The 16,302-nt window shown below is 54.2% G+C and overlaps 10 protein-coding genes across 10 annotated transcripts; 4 read left to right on the top strand and 6 right to left on the bottom strand.

The window, feature by feature from the left end:
* Nucleotides 1-2: 2 nt before the first annotated feature.
* MRET_2753 (tRNA (uracil-5-)-methyltransferase TRM9) lies at nucleotides 3-1,961 on the top strand (the record flags this gene model as incomplete). The annotated part of the gene is made up of 1 exon (XM_027629380.1): nucleotides 3-1,961. The coding sequence occupies one exon, from the start codon at nucleotides 3-5 to the stop codon at nucleotides 1,959-1,961; it is 1,959 nt and encodes a 652-aa protein (XP_027484910.1).
* An 87-nt stretch (nucleotides 1,962-2,048) lies between these two features.
* Nucleotides 2,049-2,460, bottom strand: MRET_2752 (cytochrome c oxidase subunit 6b; the record flags this gene model as incomplete). Its single annotated transcript, XM_027629379.1, has 5 exons — nucleotides 2,049-2,105; nucleotides 2,139-2,238; nucleotides 2,267-2,275; nucleotides 2,348-2,364; nucleotides 2,404-2,460. The coding sequence occupies 5 exons, from the start codon at nucleotides 2,458-2,460 to the stop codon at nucleotides 2,049-2,051; spliced, it is 240 nt and encodes a 79-aa protein (XP_027484919.1).
* Nucleotides 2,461-2,592: 132 nt separating this feature from the next.
* On the top strand, nucleotides 2,593-3,745 carry MRET_2751 (pre-mRNA-splicing factor 18; the record flags this gene model as incomplete). The annotated part of the gene is made up of 4 exons (XM_027629378.1): nucleotides 2,593-3,497; nucleotides 3,526-3,578; nucleotides 3,613-3,683; nucleotides 3,710-3,745. The coding sequence occupies 4 exons, from the start codon at nucleotides 2,593-2,595 to the stop codon at nucleotides 3,743-3,745; spliced, it is 1,065 nt and encodes a 354-aa protein (XP_027484920.1).
* A 537-nt stretch (nucleotides 3,746-4,282) lies between these two features.
* MRET_2750 (cyclin-dependent protein kinase regulator Pho80) lies at nucleotides 4,283-5,182 on the top strand (the record flags this gene model as incomplete). The annotated part of the gene is made up of 3 exons (XM_027629377.1): nucleotides 4,283-4,895; nucleotides 4,927-5,015; nucleotides 5,048-5,182. The coding sequence occupies 3 exons, from the start codon at nucleotides 4,283-4,285 to the stop codon at nucleotides 5,180-5,182; spliced, it is 837 nt and encodes a 278-aa protein (XP_027485107.1).
* A 352-nt stretch (nucleotides 5,183-5,534) lies between these two features.
* On the top strand, nucleotides 5,535-6,761 carry MRET_2749 (uncharacterized protein; the record flags this gene model as incomplete). Its single annotated transcript, XM_027629376.1, has 1 exon — nucleotides 5,535-6,761. One exon carries the CDS (start codon nucleotides 5,535-5,537, stop codon nucleotides 6,759-6,761), a length of 1,227 nt encoding a protein of 408 aa, XP_027484794.1.
* Nucleotides 6,762-6,922: 161 nt separating this feature from the next.
* Nucleotides 6,923-7,549, bottom strand: MRET_2748 (uncharacterized protein; the record flags this gene model as incomplete). Its single annotated transcript, XM_027629375.1, has 1 exon — nucleotides 6,923-7,549. One exon carries the CDS (start codon nucleotides 7,547-7,549, stop codon nucleotides 6,923-6,925), a length of 627 nt encoding a protein of 208 aa, XP_027484793.1.
* Nucleotides 7,550-7,929: 380 nt separating this feature from the next.
* MRET_2747 (uncharacterized protein) lies at nucleotides 7,930-8,550 on the bottom strand (the record flags this gene model as incomplete). Its single annotated transcript, XM_027629374.1, has 1 exon — nucleotides 7,930-8,550. One exon carries the CDS (start codon nucleotides 8,548-8,550, stop codon nucleotides 7,930-7,932), a length of 621 nt encoding a protein of 206 aa, XP_027484872.1.
* A 122-nt stretch (nucleotides 8,551-8,672) lies between these two features.
* MRET_2746 (TKL protein kinase) lies at nucleotides 8,673-10,427 on the bottom strand (the record flags this gene model as incomplete). The annotated part of the gene is made up of 2 exons (XM_027629373.1): nucleotides 8,673-8,835; nucleotides 8,869-10,427. 2 exons carry the CDS (start codon nucleotides 10,425-10,427, stop codon nucleotides 8,673-8,675), a joined length of 1,722 nt encoding a protein of 573 aa, XP_027484828.1.
* Nucleotides 10,428-10,570: 143 nt separating this feature from the next.
* Nucleotides 10,571-11,536, bottom strand: MRET_2745 (protein MAK16; the record flags this gene model as incomplete). Its single annotated transcript, XM_027629372.1, has 1 exon — nucleotides 10,571-11,536. The coding sequence occupies one exon, from the start codon at nucleotides 11,534-11,536 to the stop codon at nucleotides 10,571-10,573; it is 966 nt and encodes a 321-aa protein (XP_027484827.1).
* Nucleotides 11,537-11,641: 105 nt separating this feature from the next.
* MRET_2744 (START domain protein) lies at nucleotides 11,642-16,246 on the bottom strand (the record flags this gene model as incomplete). The annotated part of the gene is made up of 1 exon (XM_027629371.1): nucleotides 11,642-16,246. One exon carries the CDS (start codon nucleotides 16,244-16,246, stop codon nucleotides 11,642-11,644), a length of 4,605 nt encoding a protein of 1,534 aa, XP_027484826.1.
* Nucleotides 16,247-16,302: the final 56 nt, after the last annotated feature.

Raw genomic sequence — 16,302 nt, 5'->3', positions numbered from 1 at the left:
GCATGCTCCTCCATCGAACTTCGCCCCTTCTTGTGGAGGGACTTGTCCTGCCTCGTCTCGTCATGGCAGCAGCGGCGTCCGAGACAGGCGCCGTGCCACGCACGGCGATCCAGGCCGTACATGACATGCTCTTCGAGCTGCGCGCTCTACGTGCTTACGCTGGAACCGCGCGCATATCGGAAGAGGCCCATGCCCTGTCGCTGCACAGCGCCACACGACTCGGCCTCTATTCGATAGGAAGGCCTTCTGCGCAGGAGAGGCACACGTCTCGCGAATCTGTATTACATGCCTTGGATTCCATCTACGCAGCATCTAGGAAGCTGTGCGAAGACCTCGATGCGTCGAACACCGCTCATAACGACACGCTATCGACCGGCGTAGCAGAACTCGCGCGCGTGGCATCTGAGCTGTGTGATGCGTCCAGCAGCGTGCGCGCCTACTCGTTTTGTACAGACCCCCAGCTCATGCCCTTTCCGCCTGCGCTATGGACAGGTGCTCTCGCACGCACATCGCAGCCTTCAACGGACCACATGCAAGCGGCAGACACACTCGACACACTGTGTCAAGGCATCATACCCACCCTATCCGGCATGGGTCTCGAATGCTTCCATGAGCGCATCGATATGCCAGACGCCCATGCCGACATACAGGCTACGCACACGCTCACATGTGGCGGCAAAAACATTGTGCTCGACATTGGCTTTGGCCTCAGGCACGAAGGTGATGCACACCTTCCCCATGTGTCCCTGCAAGTATCGTTTGCATCCACTGCATCGGCTCAGACGCCCGGTGACAGAGACAAAGCTCTCGCCGACGTCGTTTGCCTGCCGCTCCAGCAGCTGTCGCTTATACTCTTTGGCCTGCCCACCGAGGCCCGTATTTTCGAGCGCCTGACGCGCGGCTCAGTCCCTCCCACCACAGCCTATGCCCAGGCCATGACCTTTTGGCAAGCTTTCATATCGACGCTGACGACACTCGTCAGTATCGATGGCTTGTGTGAATCAACGCCACCTGCGGACAAGCCAGACGCATTCCAAGCGCTCGATCAAGTAAGTCGTACGGCACAGCGTGTTTGTGAATCAGAGATGCATGTCTTAGCACAACAGTATGGCGAGGCAGACGAACAACGCGTCGTGTCTCTCGTTATGGAGCACGGCCACGGACTTGCTCTGTCCCACCATCACACGCCGTTCCTGAGCTTGGCATATGCACCATCCCACACTGCTACGGTGCGCATCGGCCCCTGTTTCTTGCGTTTCGAGCCCGAATCTAAGCCCTCATGGACACCCATACCACATTCAGATGTGCCCCCCGAGGCGTACAATATACTTTCAACAAGCGTTCTCGAGGAGGGGCAGAACCGTCCCCAGGCCCTCATCGCACTGCTCGAGCCAGGCATGTGCGTTCCGCTCCGCATTGCAAGGCACGTATACTGTGCCTTGGGCCTCGCCCGATTTCCTTGGCCCAGCACCACGCCACGGCGATCCGCCTGTGGTTATGTGCAGCAATGTCTGGGTACATCGCGACGGTACTATGCAGCATCGCAGGACGAAGAAAGTCGTCACATCACGGCTCTCCCATTCCGCAGCTTGGCTCATTTGTACAGCGCCTTGGAACTTTTGCGGGAACATGCACGGTGGGCGACCCTACTGAGCAGTGCACGGCTGGATCAGCGTGAGGATGGCACAGCCATCACGGTGCAACTCGAGGAAGCAAGCCCACCAGGGACGTCCGAACTCCGCCTGAGCATACTCTCGACGCGCTGCAACAAGACGATCAACGCACAACTCGCCTACCGTGGCGGCTATGAGCTACAGGCACAGAGCGTGGACATGCCGCTCCGAACCACGACCGCGTTAGATGCGCAAGAAGCGCACCTAATCACAGACGCTCTCCAGCAGACACCGCGCCTGGACGTATTAGTACATCGCCTGCTCGAATGGGGCACATGCAGCACATGAATGCAGAGGCAACAAGAGGGGTGACCTGTGATCGGCTTGCAATTACATAAAGTAGACATTCTACAAGCAAGACGTGGACGAAGCTGATTACTCGAGCTTCGCAGGGAAGGCGCCTTTCTCGCGCTGCTCATCCCACTTCTCGATCTGAGCGTCAGTGCCGAGTTACGCATCACATACCCATTCGTTCGGGCACAGAGAGTGGAAGGTCGAGAAGAACTGCTTGCACGGCTCAAAGTCCTCGCCCTTTGCGTTCACGCAGCGGTAATAGTCGGCGTAGCTGCACAGTCAGATACATGTTGACATACCTCTGCCAGCTGCATCATGTGTACGCGCCAAGCGCGGTCGTGTTAGTACGCGAAACAAGTCGCAAATCTCAGGGCACATACCAGTGGCGGGTTTGGTTCTGGTGTGTGTTAGTGCTTCCTGCGTAGAATCAACATACCTGGTTAGGGAAACGCGAGTCGAAAGCCGCAGTCCTTAGATCGAGTATTTCAGGCATGCTTGAGAGAAAGGTAGAGGCCAAGGTCGGTGGCAGTCGGGTCAAAATGCCGTCCGCGGCTACCTATGTTCGGCCGAGATAGGCACACGCCCCTTTGGAGGAGCGGTGGCGCCTCACCAGGCCTGTAGGACCATGGAGGCGCTCAAGGCCCACATTGTTGCGCAAAAGCGCAAGGTAGCCTCCGAGACGGGATCTACGTCCAAGTACATGCGCCGTGGAAGCATTGAGCAAATGCAGCGTGCAGCCAGTGCCGAAGAAGAGCATGACTTGCCCAGTCCACCGGCACGTGCACTGACCAACCCCACATCACCGCCTCAGCCCACACAGCAGCCGGAACCCGCGGACGAAAGCAATGAGCGCTTCACTATTTCCAATGAAGAAGCTGTGAAGAGACTTCGACAAAAGGGCGAACCCATCCGCCTATTTGGTGAAACCGACCGCGATCGCCGACTCCGACTCCGTGCGCTGGAACTGCTTGAGGAACATGATGTTCACGCGCAGCAAGGGCACGATGATAGTAAGCGATTCATGCGCACGTCAGAGAGCCAGGTCATCATGGACCGCATTGAAAAGCACCCGTCATCTCAAATCCCATCAGAATCCACAGAGTCTCGCGAAGCGACAGCGTCGTTGCCGTCCCAAGCAAGAGTGCCTGCGCGAATGCGCGAAGGCATCGGCATGCACACGGTGATGGACCTCAAACTGATGTGGTCGGATCCGGCACGTGTGTATCCGATCTTATACTATACACTGAAAGGCCTGCTTGAAGATTGGGGAGAGGCTCTGGCTCAGCGTCCGGAGGATGTACGTCTGAGTGCACAAGGACGCCATGTAGCTTCACTACATGCACAAACGTCCGAATATATCAAACCTCTTCTCAAAGCGCTGCGACGGCGCTCGCTCGAGCCAGATGTCCTTTTGCGAATTGCTGAGATCGTACATTACATGCAGCTGCGCGAATACCGTAAAGCGAACGACTCATACCTACAATTGTCTATCGGGAATGCGCCTTGGCCCATTGGCATAACGATGGCGGGGTACGTGCCACGACGGCTAACAAAGCAGCATCCATGAACGGTCCGCCGACGAAAAATTGGCAACGTCTCGCGTAGCACACGGTACGTGCATTAGGGTATACTTACCAAGTACTAGTGCTGAACGACGAAGTCAGTCGGAAGTATATTCAGAGCGTCAAGCGACTTATTACGTTCGCACAGTCACATGTACGTGTTCACGGGCTGACACGCAGTACCCGCCTGACGATCTGAGTAAGCTCATGGGCTAGATTCTTCCTTGCATAGCATAAGATACCCAAATATTGCATTACATGACCGTGCAACACTTCTTGGGTGAAACATCCTGCACTGGTGCCTCCTTGGCGGCGGGCGAAGGAGACAACATAGGATCCTTGTGCTGTTCGCAGTACTGCTTAAGCCTCTGACTTGCATCTGATACATGGTTTGGCTGATGTGGCATAGGCTCCGTTCTTTGCGTATTTTCAACCGGCGCCTGAAACCGCTTCATCTCTAGCGCCTCTGCCTGTTCCTGCATGACTGTCGTTGGAGCGAGAAAAATGTCGGCGCTTGGCACGCATGTTTCACATTTTGGTGACCTAGTAGGCAGGGCACGTGATACACCGGGACCCTCCCGAGTGTCGCGGCCAACTTGTGACCCTTGGCTTGCTGATTACGCTACGAATTGGCCGTCGCAGCAAAACGAGCAAGCTGGGGCGGTGCTGCTACTCAAGCTTCTTCGCATATAGGTATGACCTATGGTCTGCTGCTTTACCAGAGAAGTATATTCTAATTAGTTCAGTCTCGGCATGGAACAAAACACCAACGCTATGGACTCGAAGCCAAACACGACAGCACAGCAAAGCCCCCTGAGGCGAGCTCAAGGCAGCGCAAACATTCCAAAATGGTCCCCATCCGCTGTGTTCTCGCAATTTTCCAGTGGAAGCTCGAGGTCTCAGGACTCAAGCGAGATTCTTTCTTCTAGTGGAACAAGATCGTCCGATGGCTCCGTCCAAAATAGCCCTGCATCTAATGTGATTACACCAGCGCAAAGAGCGACTTTCGAAAAGAAAGAGCTCCCAGCACGCTTTTACGATGCTGATCCTGAGGATTTGTTTGCGCTTATTTCGGGCATGCTGCTTCAGCTCATCTCTCATAACGATACCATTCCCTTGCATCCGGCCGACTTAACCCGTTTTCATTCTCGGGCACCCCCGGGCATCAGTGTTGAGGCCTACCTCCGTCGCTTGGCCAAGTACACAACTCTGGATAAGCCATGTATGCTTATCATTTTAATCTATATTGATCGCGTTTGTGAGCGCATGGATGGCTTTACAATTTGCAGCCTCACGGTTCATCGATTCTTATGTGCGTCTGTCGTGTGTGCAAGCAAGGCTTTGTGTGATTCGTTCAGCACAAACAGTATGTGTTATTTTATCAAGGCTGACATTAGCGCATTATGCACGCGTCGGTGGTATTTCTCTTGTTGAGATGAATCTCTTGGAAAAGGAGTTCCTCAATGTGATCGAATGGCGTTTAATGGTACGTGCATACACTTTATGACTGACGTGCAGGTTACCGCCCCCGTGATGCAGCATTACTACGCTTCCCTGGTCAACATGCACCCAAATTATACTCTCGCACCAATGTTAGAGCCTCTGCCCACAATGTTCCCAGCTATTTCGAGGTCGTCTCATGCGGCCTCGTGAGCTTGGTCCTGAGACATGCTTTGTACTATAGATTTATTTAACCTCTTGTGGGGCACTCGCCTGAAGTGCCCAAATTTGATTGAATAACAAATACACCTATTCCAGTTTAATAAAAAGAGTCGAACGATTGGTTCTAGTCACATACGTCGCCCTTCGACTTCTAAGCGGTGAACACCTTGAGTTTTTGGAGCGTTGGTATTTTGCCCCTCGGGGTAGGTGAGCAAGAAGCGTTGTAGTTGCCAGCACCGCCAAGAGGAAGCCCTGGAGACTTGTCTTATTCTCCCTGTCCTTTGGGACCGCAATCTACGGTTTTGGTTGCCTACTTTTTTCATGGCCTCCGGCTCCGATTGGTATGGAACGTCTCGACGCTCGCATGAAAGCTCTTGCGGAACTGACAAGTTCCTCAAGATGCACATATTCAAAGGACGAACAACATCAATCAAATGAGTCTTGGCGCTCATTACTACCTCCTCATAATGTCATAAACAAAACTGATAACAGGCCCGTTCAAAAACGCCACAGCAGCATGCAAAGTTGGCATGATTATTTAACCGAAGATGTTGACGGATCGCAGGATATCTTCTTGGGACCAAACGACTTGCAGGATATGTTGGGATTCCTTGGTCACGAAGATGACGAACGTTCTCGCTCCCCTATATTTGGCAATAGAGCGGATTTATTCGTTCGGCGACCTTCGCCATCTCTATACTCTACCTCAGAAAAATTGTGCGTTCGAAGTCCCATCAGGATCCCTAGTGATTCTTCTAGCTCGCTGGGTAACTGCTACAGCTCCTTTGATTCCGACCAAGGGAAGGACAGTCATAAGCAAAACTATTTAAATGACAATGCTGATGTTTACGGGGTATTAGAAGCAAAGAGGGTCAGTGAACCAGAACAAGAGTCCTCCCTACTGGGGAACGATCGAGACAGCTGGCCTACAAGCTCCAGGCAAAGTATGCACTTCCTCGGAGATCGACAAAACTCTCACTCCAATTCTCTCGCAATTGAACCGCCTTCTCATTTGAGCCTCATGGATAGAAGCCGGTCTGATTCAAACGTATTTTCTTCACTTCGCAACGATGTCAACCATGTTAACGGATTGCCATCGTTACAACCCACTGACCATGAACCTCTGTGTATTGATACAACTAATGTATCCCCCCACTCGCACAATGCAACAAATTCGCACACTGTAAATCACCACGATCACCGCATTACCTTAACTACGGCGCCTAACTCATATTGTGTTTGCTTTTATATGCCAGGTTTTAGCTTGGATGGGATCACCCTCACTATGAAAGGTTTACATCGTCGTATCCTTCATATATTGGCTAACAAATGGGGATCTGAGCAATGGGAACACTTTGAAAGGCGGATCGTTTTTGCTCAAGATGCGCAGATGTCTCTTATTCGTGCGCGATTTGAGAATGAACAATTGATCATCCAGGTCCCCCGCAAGTTTGTTCCCCCTCTCTCCTACGACCCCTCCGCGTCAGGCACTGAAATGACCAGTGCTGACTGTTTGCTGATTCCGCCAGAAGACAACCGTCGTGACAGCATAAAAAGTGCACAATTTTGACGGACAAGTTGCTTTGCGCATGTCGCCTACCTTCACTTCCGCTTCACAACCCCTTTCTTGTCCATACAATCTCAACATAAAATGAAACACAGGTAAAATGCAAGTAAAAATACGAGGCTTTCCTAGTCTACCGTGCATAATTATGAAATACACACTGCCATTCAGGCGCTGTGTCCATAAGCAATCACACGCTCATGGTCGGGGTTGTATGCCTTCTCCTGAGCCAGACCTTCTGGATAGCCAAATACCATCTCACTCTGGATCTGGTACGACTCAGGAAGACTGTATTCCTTTTTGAGCATCTCGCCTGTAAGGTTTCCGTAATGCTGAAGGTTAGCACCGTAGCCAACAGCTTCGAGACCACTCCAAGTATAGATCTGGGCCATACCTGAGGCATGAAGCGACCAGGTTGGGAAACCGGATGCGAACATAGGGAATTGCTCTTGCTGAGTCTTAATCAGCTTTTCGTCCTCAAAGAACAGAATTGTGCCGTAGGCCTTAGCAAAGTTCTGCAACTTGGGGCGCATCGTCTCGAGGGCTTCATCACTAACGGAGGCAGAAACAGCACGCGGCACGATCTCGTTCCAGTACTTGCTGTGCTGGTCACCCAAAAGCACCACGACACGGCTGCTTTGGACATTAAAAGACGAAGGGGCCTCCTTCACAAGTTGGCGGATATATTGAACAAGAGCATCATCCGCGAGAATAGGCTTTTTGGAAAGCTCGTAGATGGTACGACGGTTCTGAATTACCTGGAGAAATTCCTTTGAAGACGTTGTGCTTGCCATAATGGTTGTTTGCGGGACCGATGCGCTTTGGCCGGTTAACTCGATATTAGCCCTTGTGATTGGGTCTCATACATTTTCTACAATATGCCAAATAGCAGATGAGACTCGCGCTATTTTTTTTGACACGTAGCCGCGGGCAGCATCACCTAAATGGTCCGTGCAACGTTGTAATTGGGCATCGCACCCCGGCAAGCCTACAAGCAAAAACAAGGCAACCTTCCCAGTATCTATCGCATGAGTCCAACGCCCTCAGAATCCCTGGCTTGATAGTTCAGATGCAGCTATGATCGGCCGCTTCAATTTGGAACGATAGAATCCTGACATAGAAGAAGTTATATTGTATTGGCCAGAAAGTCTATGCTAGCAACGTATTGTTATGTTTACTTAAAAACAACTACGCGTTCTTCGTCAGGAATGTAGTCCTTGGCACCTGCTGGGGCCTCTGGGTGGCCAAAGACCATTTCGGATTGAATCTCGTAGGACTCAGGAAGATTGTACACGCGCTTGAGGGTCTCACCCGTCAAGTTGCCGTAATGTTGAAGGTTGGCACCGTAACCCTCAGCCTCGAGGGCAGCCCATGTGTAGATTTGAGCCATACCGGAAGCGTGCAGCGACCAAGTTGGGAAGCCAGACGCGAACATAGGAAATTGTTGTTGCTGGCCCTTGATCAGGTCTGTGTCCTCAAAGAAGAGGATGGTTCCAGTGCCAGCTCGGAAACCATCCAGCTTGCCCTTCGAAGCTTCAACGGCTTTCTCACCAGCGGCCTGGCGAAGAGCTGTAGGAACAATTTGTCCCCAGTAGTGATCATGCTGGTTGCCGAACAAGATAACAACGCGGCTACTTTGAACATTGAAAGATGAAGGAGCTTCACGCACAGCCTGCTGAACAAGCTGTACGACTTGCGCATCAGGAAGAATTGCCTTCTTCGAAAGTGCGTAGATGGTGCGGCGATTGCGAATCACCTGCATGAATTGTTGGGTAAGAGAGTTGTTTGAGCTCATTTTTGATGGTGGGGTCTGAACAGTGGCAACAGTCTTCCGTATTTAAATGCATCTCGGGTCTGTGCTCCGCGGGACAGGTTGTTTTATTCAGACTGAATATATAAGCTCCACTCAATAACAAATCACGACGGAGATACAGAATTTTCCCTACGTGCAATCAGCACCTCGATCTCAGCACAAACTTCAGACATGCTAGGTCTGTCTCTTGGGTTTTGTTGCCACATTTGATCGATAAGATGCACAATATCGTCGCCATAACGACGGCGTATGCTCCCCGTAAATGGTCTGAATCACATGTTAGAATGTATGCCTGCGTACCTTAGATGCTTTTGCCGCACGTTCATGTAAATTTGGTGCTCATTCAAGCCCTGGAATGGGTATCTCTTCTCTGTTTGATGCCACTGTAGTGCCTCCCAAAATGTCATAGCTGCACTCCAAACATCCACCTTTTCGTTATATTGTGGCTTTGGAGACCATAGCTCGACTGCTTGCCAATTAACAGTGCCGACAAGCGAGCGAATCATGGCATACTTAGAGCGCTTAACTCTTGCTAGACCAAAATCGCTGATTTTTGCAATGCCCTGTGCATTGATCAGCACATTCGTTGACTTGCAATCGCGGTGAACAATCATTGGTTTGTGCGTGTGCAAGTATTCAAGACCTCGAGCAATCTGTAGAAGGATGCGGAAAATGTTTACATCCGGAGGTGGTGGGGTATTACGGATAAAATCAAACAAGTCTCCGTTCTCGCATAGCTCACTCACAATCACGCAGGGCGGACCTAGCCTGAGATTTGTCGGTATGCCAATGCCAATAAACTGCACAATATTCTCGTGTCGCAAATCTCGCAAAAACTTGAGCTCCTTAATGTCCATTTCAGTGAGCTCATCGCGTAGATCACAAATAGCGACAGGCAAGACGCGCATGCGTGATACATGGTAAAGGCCCCGGTACACATCTTTGAAAGCACCAGCGCCGATTCGCTCTTGCCTCACGAGCTTTTCGGGTGAAATCACATGGTCCAGTAAATCAAGGCGTCCAAGGTCTAGAGCTTGAACTTCATTGTGGGCTGACTCAGACGCCTTTGGTTGGGGGGTCTTGATTTTTGCAGGTTTTAAACCATGATACGAAGTCGGTTTTTGGGACAGCTGTTCCGGTAGGTTTTGGTTGGACTGAGGTATATGTTGAGCTGGGATGTGCGTCGGTGTATCGTCCAAATCGGGAAACGACGAACTTTCGTCGGGAACTGACGACAATTCTGAGTCAGATGAGTCGAACCAAGCAAATTCGTCTTTATCCAAATTCGGCGCAGGAGCGTGCAAATGCCGTGGTGTGCAGTCATCATGCAGGGGTGACATGGTGATTTTTTGATTCATATTTGGGCTGCGTTCGAATCGCCGTAGACGTCGTGAGCGTGGCGATCGTAAAAATACAGGATACACAGGACGCTTTTCATGGGTAGCAGCAGGATTTTGTCTCCAAAATGGATGAACATGCGGTGGTAAGGGCGGTGGAGCTGGGTACTTTGATGATGAGCGCAGTCGATGTCTGGGCGTGCGATGAGGACTGCGATAAACCCAAGCGGCTTTGGTCCTTTTTGGCGTTCCTGTAACGTGCCTTCGGCCCCAGAAGCTGCGTGAATGTCGTTTGTGCCGGCTTTTTTTCGAGCTAACATTCTCATCGCTATCGCTTGATGATGTGGCGTACCACTCAGAGTCACTGCTCATGATGCCCGAGCTCGATGTTTCCTCTTTTAGTTGCCCGGCTCGAGTACGCTTCGGTGCGCTTTGTACATTTTTTGATCCACGCGGTGGCATTGATGGGGGCGATGATCCAAGTCGCTCATCATGCAAATGTCCTGACGCGGGCTTCAGCATGAAGCATGCCTCGTGGTTGCAGGAGGACGTGTGGAGATGAGCTCGTTGACAAGGGGCCCCCGATACAGGCCTGGCGCTGATTACGCTCAAAGGCCACGTGGCTACGTATGTACAGGCGACGTCGTTCGACCGCCTCGAATGCACTACCATTGCGACAGCTGCTCGGCCGTGAGAGGCTCGGTCTCTTGCTCGTATTCGATTTCGACGCGCGGGCGGCCGCGCTTGCCACGCGCATCAGAGCGAGGGCGCTTGGGTGCAGGGCGCTTGGAGCTCTTCTTTGTGTCGCTGTCGTCCGTGTCGTCCTCAGAGTCTTCGTCAAGCGAGTCATAGTCTTCGAGATCGTCATCGTCTTCACTGCCCTCATCGTCTGACACGAATTCGCGCTGTCCATACTCGTCGTCATCGTCGTTCATGGCGCGCATCTCTGCATCCATGGCCTCGATATCCTCTTCCTGCTCTTCGTCACTTAGTTCTTCTTCCAGTTCCAATGCGTTACCTTCCGCATCAGGCACGCGTGCTTGCGCACTTTCGAGCACAGCATTCCACACGCTCTCGTTCACATTCAAGGGTGCTTCACCGTAGGCACCGCGCTTGAGACGGTCAAGCAGTTCCTTTTCAATCGACTTTTCCAGCTTGGCCGCGCGCAGTGCTTTGTTCTCGCGCGTCGCCTCACGCCGTTCGGTCTTTTTCTTAACACCAACCAGCTCAGGCTGCTCTTCCTCTTTGAGTTTGATTTTGCGCATCTTGATGAGGTACTGGGTAATCTTGGTGAGTCGTTGCTTGGCCTTGTGTACAATAAAGTTCGGCCAGTATATTAGCTCCTTATCGATTTGTTCTAGCGCTGTGCTGTATCTGTTAGAGAGACGTATCCTCTCCCATTGTCTCCGTGGAGAGTGCGCACGCTCAGCCGTTTTGACATACAGGTACAAAATACCCTCGTGCTCGCGTACCGTGGCGTACCGAGAGTTGGCAAGTGGACAAGACTGACGATTGCACATGCCAGTCAAGTTGTACTCATTCCGGCAAAAGGTAGAGTGTGTTGAAGATTTGATTTTGTAGGAGCAGAATTGGTGGCCGATGACCGACCATATCACGTCGTCCGCCTGCATGGTGTCGACAGAAAAAAAAAATGGCGCGCGTGATAAGAATGCCTCAGCTCTGTCACGCCTTCCCTCCACATAGGAAACGGGGGGGAAAGCCCGGGGCTATGAATGCTATACGCCAGCGAGTCCCATGACAAGGCGCCAAGGCAGGCCGGGCAGATAAATGTCCACGAACCGGTGCATTTCGTGCCAGCGCACCATCCCGGATTCTTCGAGGCACTCGGAACGCGCCTCCTGCTCCGCCAGCGTCGCTTCGTCGGTGTAGCCAAAACGCGCAAATGTATGCAATTGGCGCGCAGCACGCACGAAGTTGTCGATTTCGCGGGCAGCAACATCGATCATGCGTAGCGATTCGCCTTCCTTAAGCTCACTGCGCGCGGGAGCCGCAGGTACGGCGTTGTTGGAGGTAAATGGCATCAACACAAAATCAGCGGGCTGTACAAATGCGCGTGTCAGAGAGCCGAGTAAGAAGGCCAAGATCATAAAGAGGATCAGCGTCGACAGTTGGTAGCCTCCGCGCGGCATTGGCACCTGCTGGTTTGTCTGTGTGGTCGGTGATACGGGCGATGCCGGTGATGACACGGACGTGGATGCATTCGATGGGGCGGCGCTGGTCGGCGGCTGCGAATTGGGCGTCGGTGATACAGACGCCTCTGTGTCAGTGCGCTTCGTCGGCCGCACAAGTGACATGACGCCATCGTACCATCCCTGAGGCGACAAGAGACTCATCAGGGGTGTAGAAGATGGAGCCGGAGCGGTCGGCGCCATCTTCTCCGCGTCGGTCGACTCGTCGGCCGCCGAGACGTTTTCGGTGCTGGGCGTGGGCGCCGCCGTCGATGCTGCCTCCGGAGAATGTGCCGCCACCGACGCAATCGGCACATGAGGAAGACCTACATGCCTCGTGGTCGGCTCACTTATATGTTCGAGCTGATCGACGTCCACATCGAGTGGCTCACGTGCGGATTCGTGGCCATAGCAAATCTCAGCGACGCGATGGTTGATGGTGACAGGTACATGCGAGGGTGTCGCATTCGTGTATGCACGGCCTTCGAGCGGCGCAATGACCGCTCGAACGAGGAAAGGCTTGGTATAGGCGCGCTCCGGCAGGGTGACTCGGACACAATGGCGGTGAGATGGCTCAGCGTGTGTGTGCGTAGCCGCCTGAAGGGCACTGGGCTGAATATCGAGCACACGGACATCGATGGGCATCGCGTCGGTGGGTGGTGAAGCAGGCAATGCGGCAAGATCGCATACGCCTGCCTCGACGTGAGACCACGTCACCTGCACGTCGTACCCTTGCGGATAGTATTGCAGCGCCACTTGAATGTCGACAAGGATCAGCGGTTCGGCAGCCGCCGAGCGCTTGTGAAAGTACGCCGAGCCGCGCGATGACAATCGCGGTGGGGCAGGCGACGTTGACGTCTCTGCTGCCTCGTCGTCACCCGCCAGCGCCGGCAGCTGCTTGGGCGAAGGCACGGACATATCGACGATGGCCACGACATGCTGTGTGCGTGTGTCGTGCTCAAAGTCGCAGGTCACCAGCGTCGACGCCCTTCGACCGCGATGCAGTGTCCAAGATCCACGCAGTGAGTCATCGCGCGCGTCGCCATGCACATTGACGCAGCGGGGCGGCATACGCACGGAAGAAAGAGGGCCATGCTGCGATACCCAACGCTCGAGTTGCACGACACACTCCGGCAGACTTGCATTCCACAGAGCATTGAGACTGCGAGGCACGCCGCCATAATCGATCGCGACGACATAAATACAGCGTGTGCTCGGAATCGCATACTGCTCCATGCTATATGGATCGACATTCTCGAAGATCCAGCCGTCCATCAGCACGGTGCCTATTGGTCTTGCATCAGGGTTCCACAACGACATGTCCCACCGAGATGCATCGCACGAAGCTGTCGCGTGGAAGTAGACGGGCTGCTGCGCCGCGACAGGGGAAGTCTGTTCCAGCGGCACATCGGCCCCATGTCCGTGGGCCGATATGCTCGAGACAACAAACATGCGAGGTGCAAAGAGAAATGATGCATGCGACGTCCACAACGCAGTGTTCGTGCCGCTGCCGAAACTCTCAAGCATCCGGCACGATGCAAGATGCTCGTCCCACGCACAGCGCGCATGTGGATCGGCGACGAGCGGCAGTAGATCCTCGGCCGCCACACCCTGGATGATCTTGTCCGTGCGATGCACCATCACATGGGGCGAGATACGCTCGACCAGGCGGCGGTGGACATATACGCCGTTCTTTTCTGACATGAGCGACCATCCACCCTGGGGCCCAGCCGGGTCAGGATGCCGCTCAGCATGGATGCACCTCAGCAGTGCGAGGGCGTCCAGCGCCGGATGCGTCGGCGGCTTGACCTCCGGCTCGCGCACCTCTGCCGCAGACTCCACGATAGGCTCCGTGTACCCGTCCGCCGAACGCGATGCACGCACAGGAAGATCGAGTGGCACATGCCGGGGCTTGGTGCGTTTCATGCGTGCGAGAGCCTGTAGCTGTGCGGGATCCATGCCCTCGACGTCGACATGCACACGAGCGCCGTTCAGCAAGACCACGCCTCGTTCGAGCGACTTGGCTGGACCCTTCCGAACACACACACGCACACACTGCTCCGAGAGGTCGGCGACGCGGTGCTCCAGCGTGATCCAGAGACCACCGCCGCCAGCAAGTCGATGTCGACGTAGGCATGACGTCGATGATGGCGGTGGATCGACCAAGACGTCGAGATTCGGCGCCCATCCCTCAAGGCTCGCCCACAGTACACACTCGACATGCGTGGCATCGGGGGCATCACAGGCTGCCGCGACATACGACACGTCGAACGAGTCCTCACCATACGCCTGCGTCTGCACACGCGCATTAAAGAGACGCGAGATGCATGGCGGCGCACCATGTCGTAGAACGTGCTCGCCAGCGCCGGCCATGGCGACGATCATCTGCGGCGGAGTGCGAGTCTTGGAGAGCCAGCCACGTGGGTCACTCTGTTCAACGAGCGTCACATGCACAGTGGTCGGCGAGAGGGCCTCGATGCTCCAGCCGCACAGATCGACTTGCATGCGCACGGTGCCGGGTGCCGGTGCGGGCAGCTCAGAAATATGCTCGTCCGCCGAAAAGGAGAAGACATGGATGGAGGTGGGCGATTGATACGCCGTCTGTACAAGCGTAGCATCGCGTGCTTGAGCCAGCCACGCCGGCGCGTAGCGTACGTGCCACACCGCACTTTGTCCACCCAGATCCTGGATCAGGGTCGCATCGTCGAGTGCCGCATTCCACCGCCGCACCATGGCCGGCGAGTTCAAGGCACTGTATAAATCCCAGACAGTGAGGCCCACAAACGTAGCTTCAGCGCGATACACAACAAGCGTCGGATCAATCGACTCGAGCTGCGTCACTGTCACACCACGCACATCGCTCACACGCCTCCATTTCGCCTCGGGCTCCTGGAGCAGCGACGTAAAGTAGATGTAATTGCGACGCACCGTCGCAGCAAGCGGTGAAAGACCTTGAATACCTCGTTGCACCGTATCCACATTGCCGCTAGGCGTTTGCTGCTCGGACAGGGCCAGTCGGGCAAGCAGCGCATTGTCGGACGCATGCGGCGTCTGTTCCGTCGCTTCCATCGCAAAGTCGTCCACATACACGCCCTCTTCAGCATCAGTGCGGACACTTGCTTCGAGCGCCGCGTGGAGCGTCGCATGCGCATCCTCCAGCTTTTCGTACTGGATACAGAGCTCGTACCATGCACCGATGCGCGTCAGCTTAGACGTGTATGCAGGGCATCCCCCCGCCGAGTCCAACGTGCGCAAACGCACATCCCATGCATTTTTTGCGGACATGCGCACGCATATCGAGCGTGGCAGTGCTGCCTCTGCGTCAAATACTTGGTCATCGTCGTCGTCGTGCACGAGGATGAACTCCACGTGCAGCGCCGTTGCAGCGCGCTCGCTCGTTACGACAAGGCCGGCGCCGAACGCATGCACATAAGGGACATGCATGCCCCGTGTTTTTGCACATGCCGCCATCTTGGGCAGCATACGTGGAACCGACGATGCCATGGCATTCGGACGCACACCCAGCATCGAGCCCCGCGCGTCCATCGACCAGTACACAGTCAGAGCGACCCGCTCGGGACTTGGGCACGCCACGAAAAGTGCAAGCAGGTGAATTTGCGTGCGGATATAGGGGGGCGAAGGTCGCAAGTACGATGGCGCATCAGCAGTGCGTGGCACCGACGTGGCCACATGCAGCACACGCTTGTCATCGCGCACGGTGTGGGTAAGTAGCACTGCATCTCGCGGACTCGCAGGCCATCCAAGCCTGAAGCATGTCTTACATACACGCGTGTGACTGCCGAGCGCCTCGATCATTGTAGAGCTCTCGACCAGCGGGAGCCATTGCGACAGCAGTTCCTGCGACGAGAATAGCGCAAAGAATGCTTCGAGATCTACCACACCACCAGCGCCCTCGTCCCACATGCCTTCCCACGTTGCACGAAACACATCCGTGTTTGCCACGCGACGGCGCATCACAGCCAGCTGCACTTGCTCGGGTATTTCGTCCGGTGCGCCATCACGGCTAGGAACGGCCCGCGTCCATTGCGGCGATGCATTCTCCTCAGTATGTATCCGTTCAAGCAATGATATGGAAGAGTGAAGTGCGTCCTTCCATTTCTTTTTTACCTTAGGAAGAGTAACGCCGTCCATCCCAACAATGCATCAACGCTCGAGAGATACCCAAAACGTGGCGCCACCGACTGGGG

Source organism: Malassezia restricta, chromosome IV, assembly GCF_003290485.1.
Source record: "Malassezia restricta chromosome IV, complete sequence".
NCBI lineage: Eukaryota > Fungi > Basidiomycota > Malasseziomycetes > Malasseziales > Malasseziaceae > Malassezia > Malassezia restricta.
This window is presented reverse-complemented; position numbering and strand designations above follow the sequence as displayed.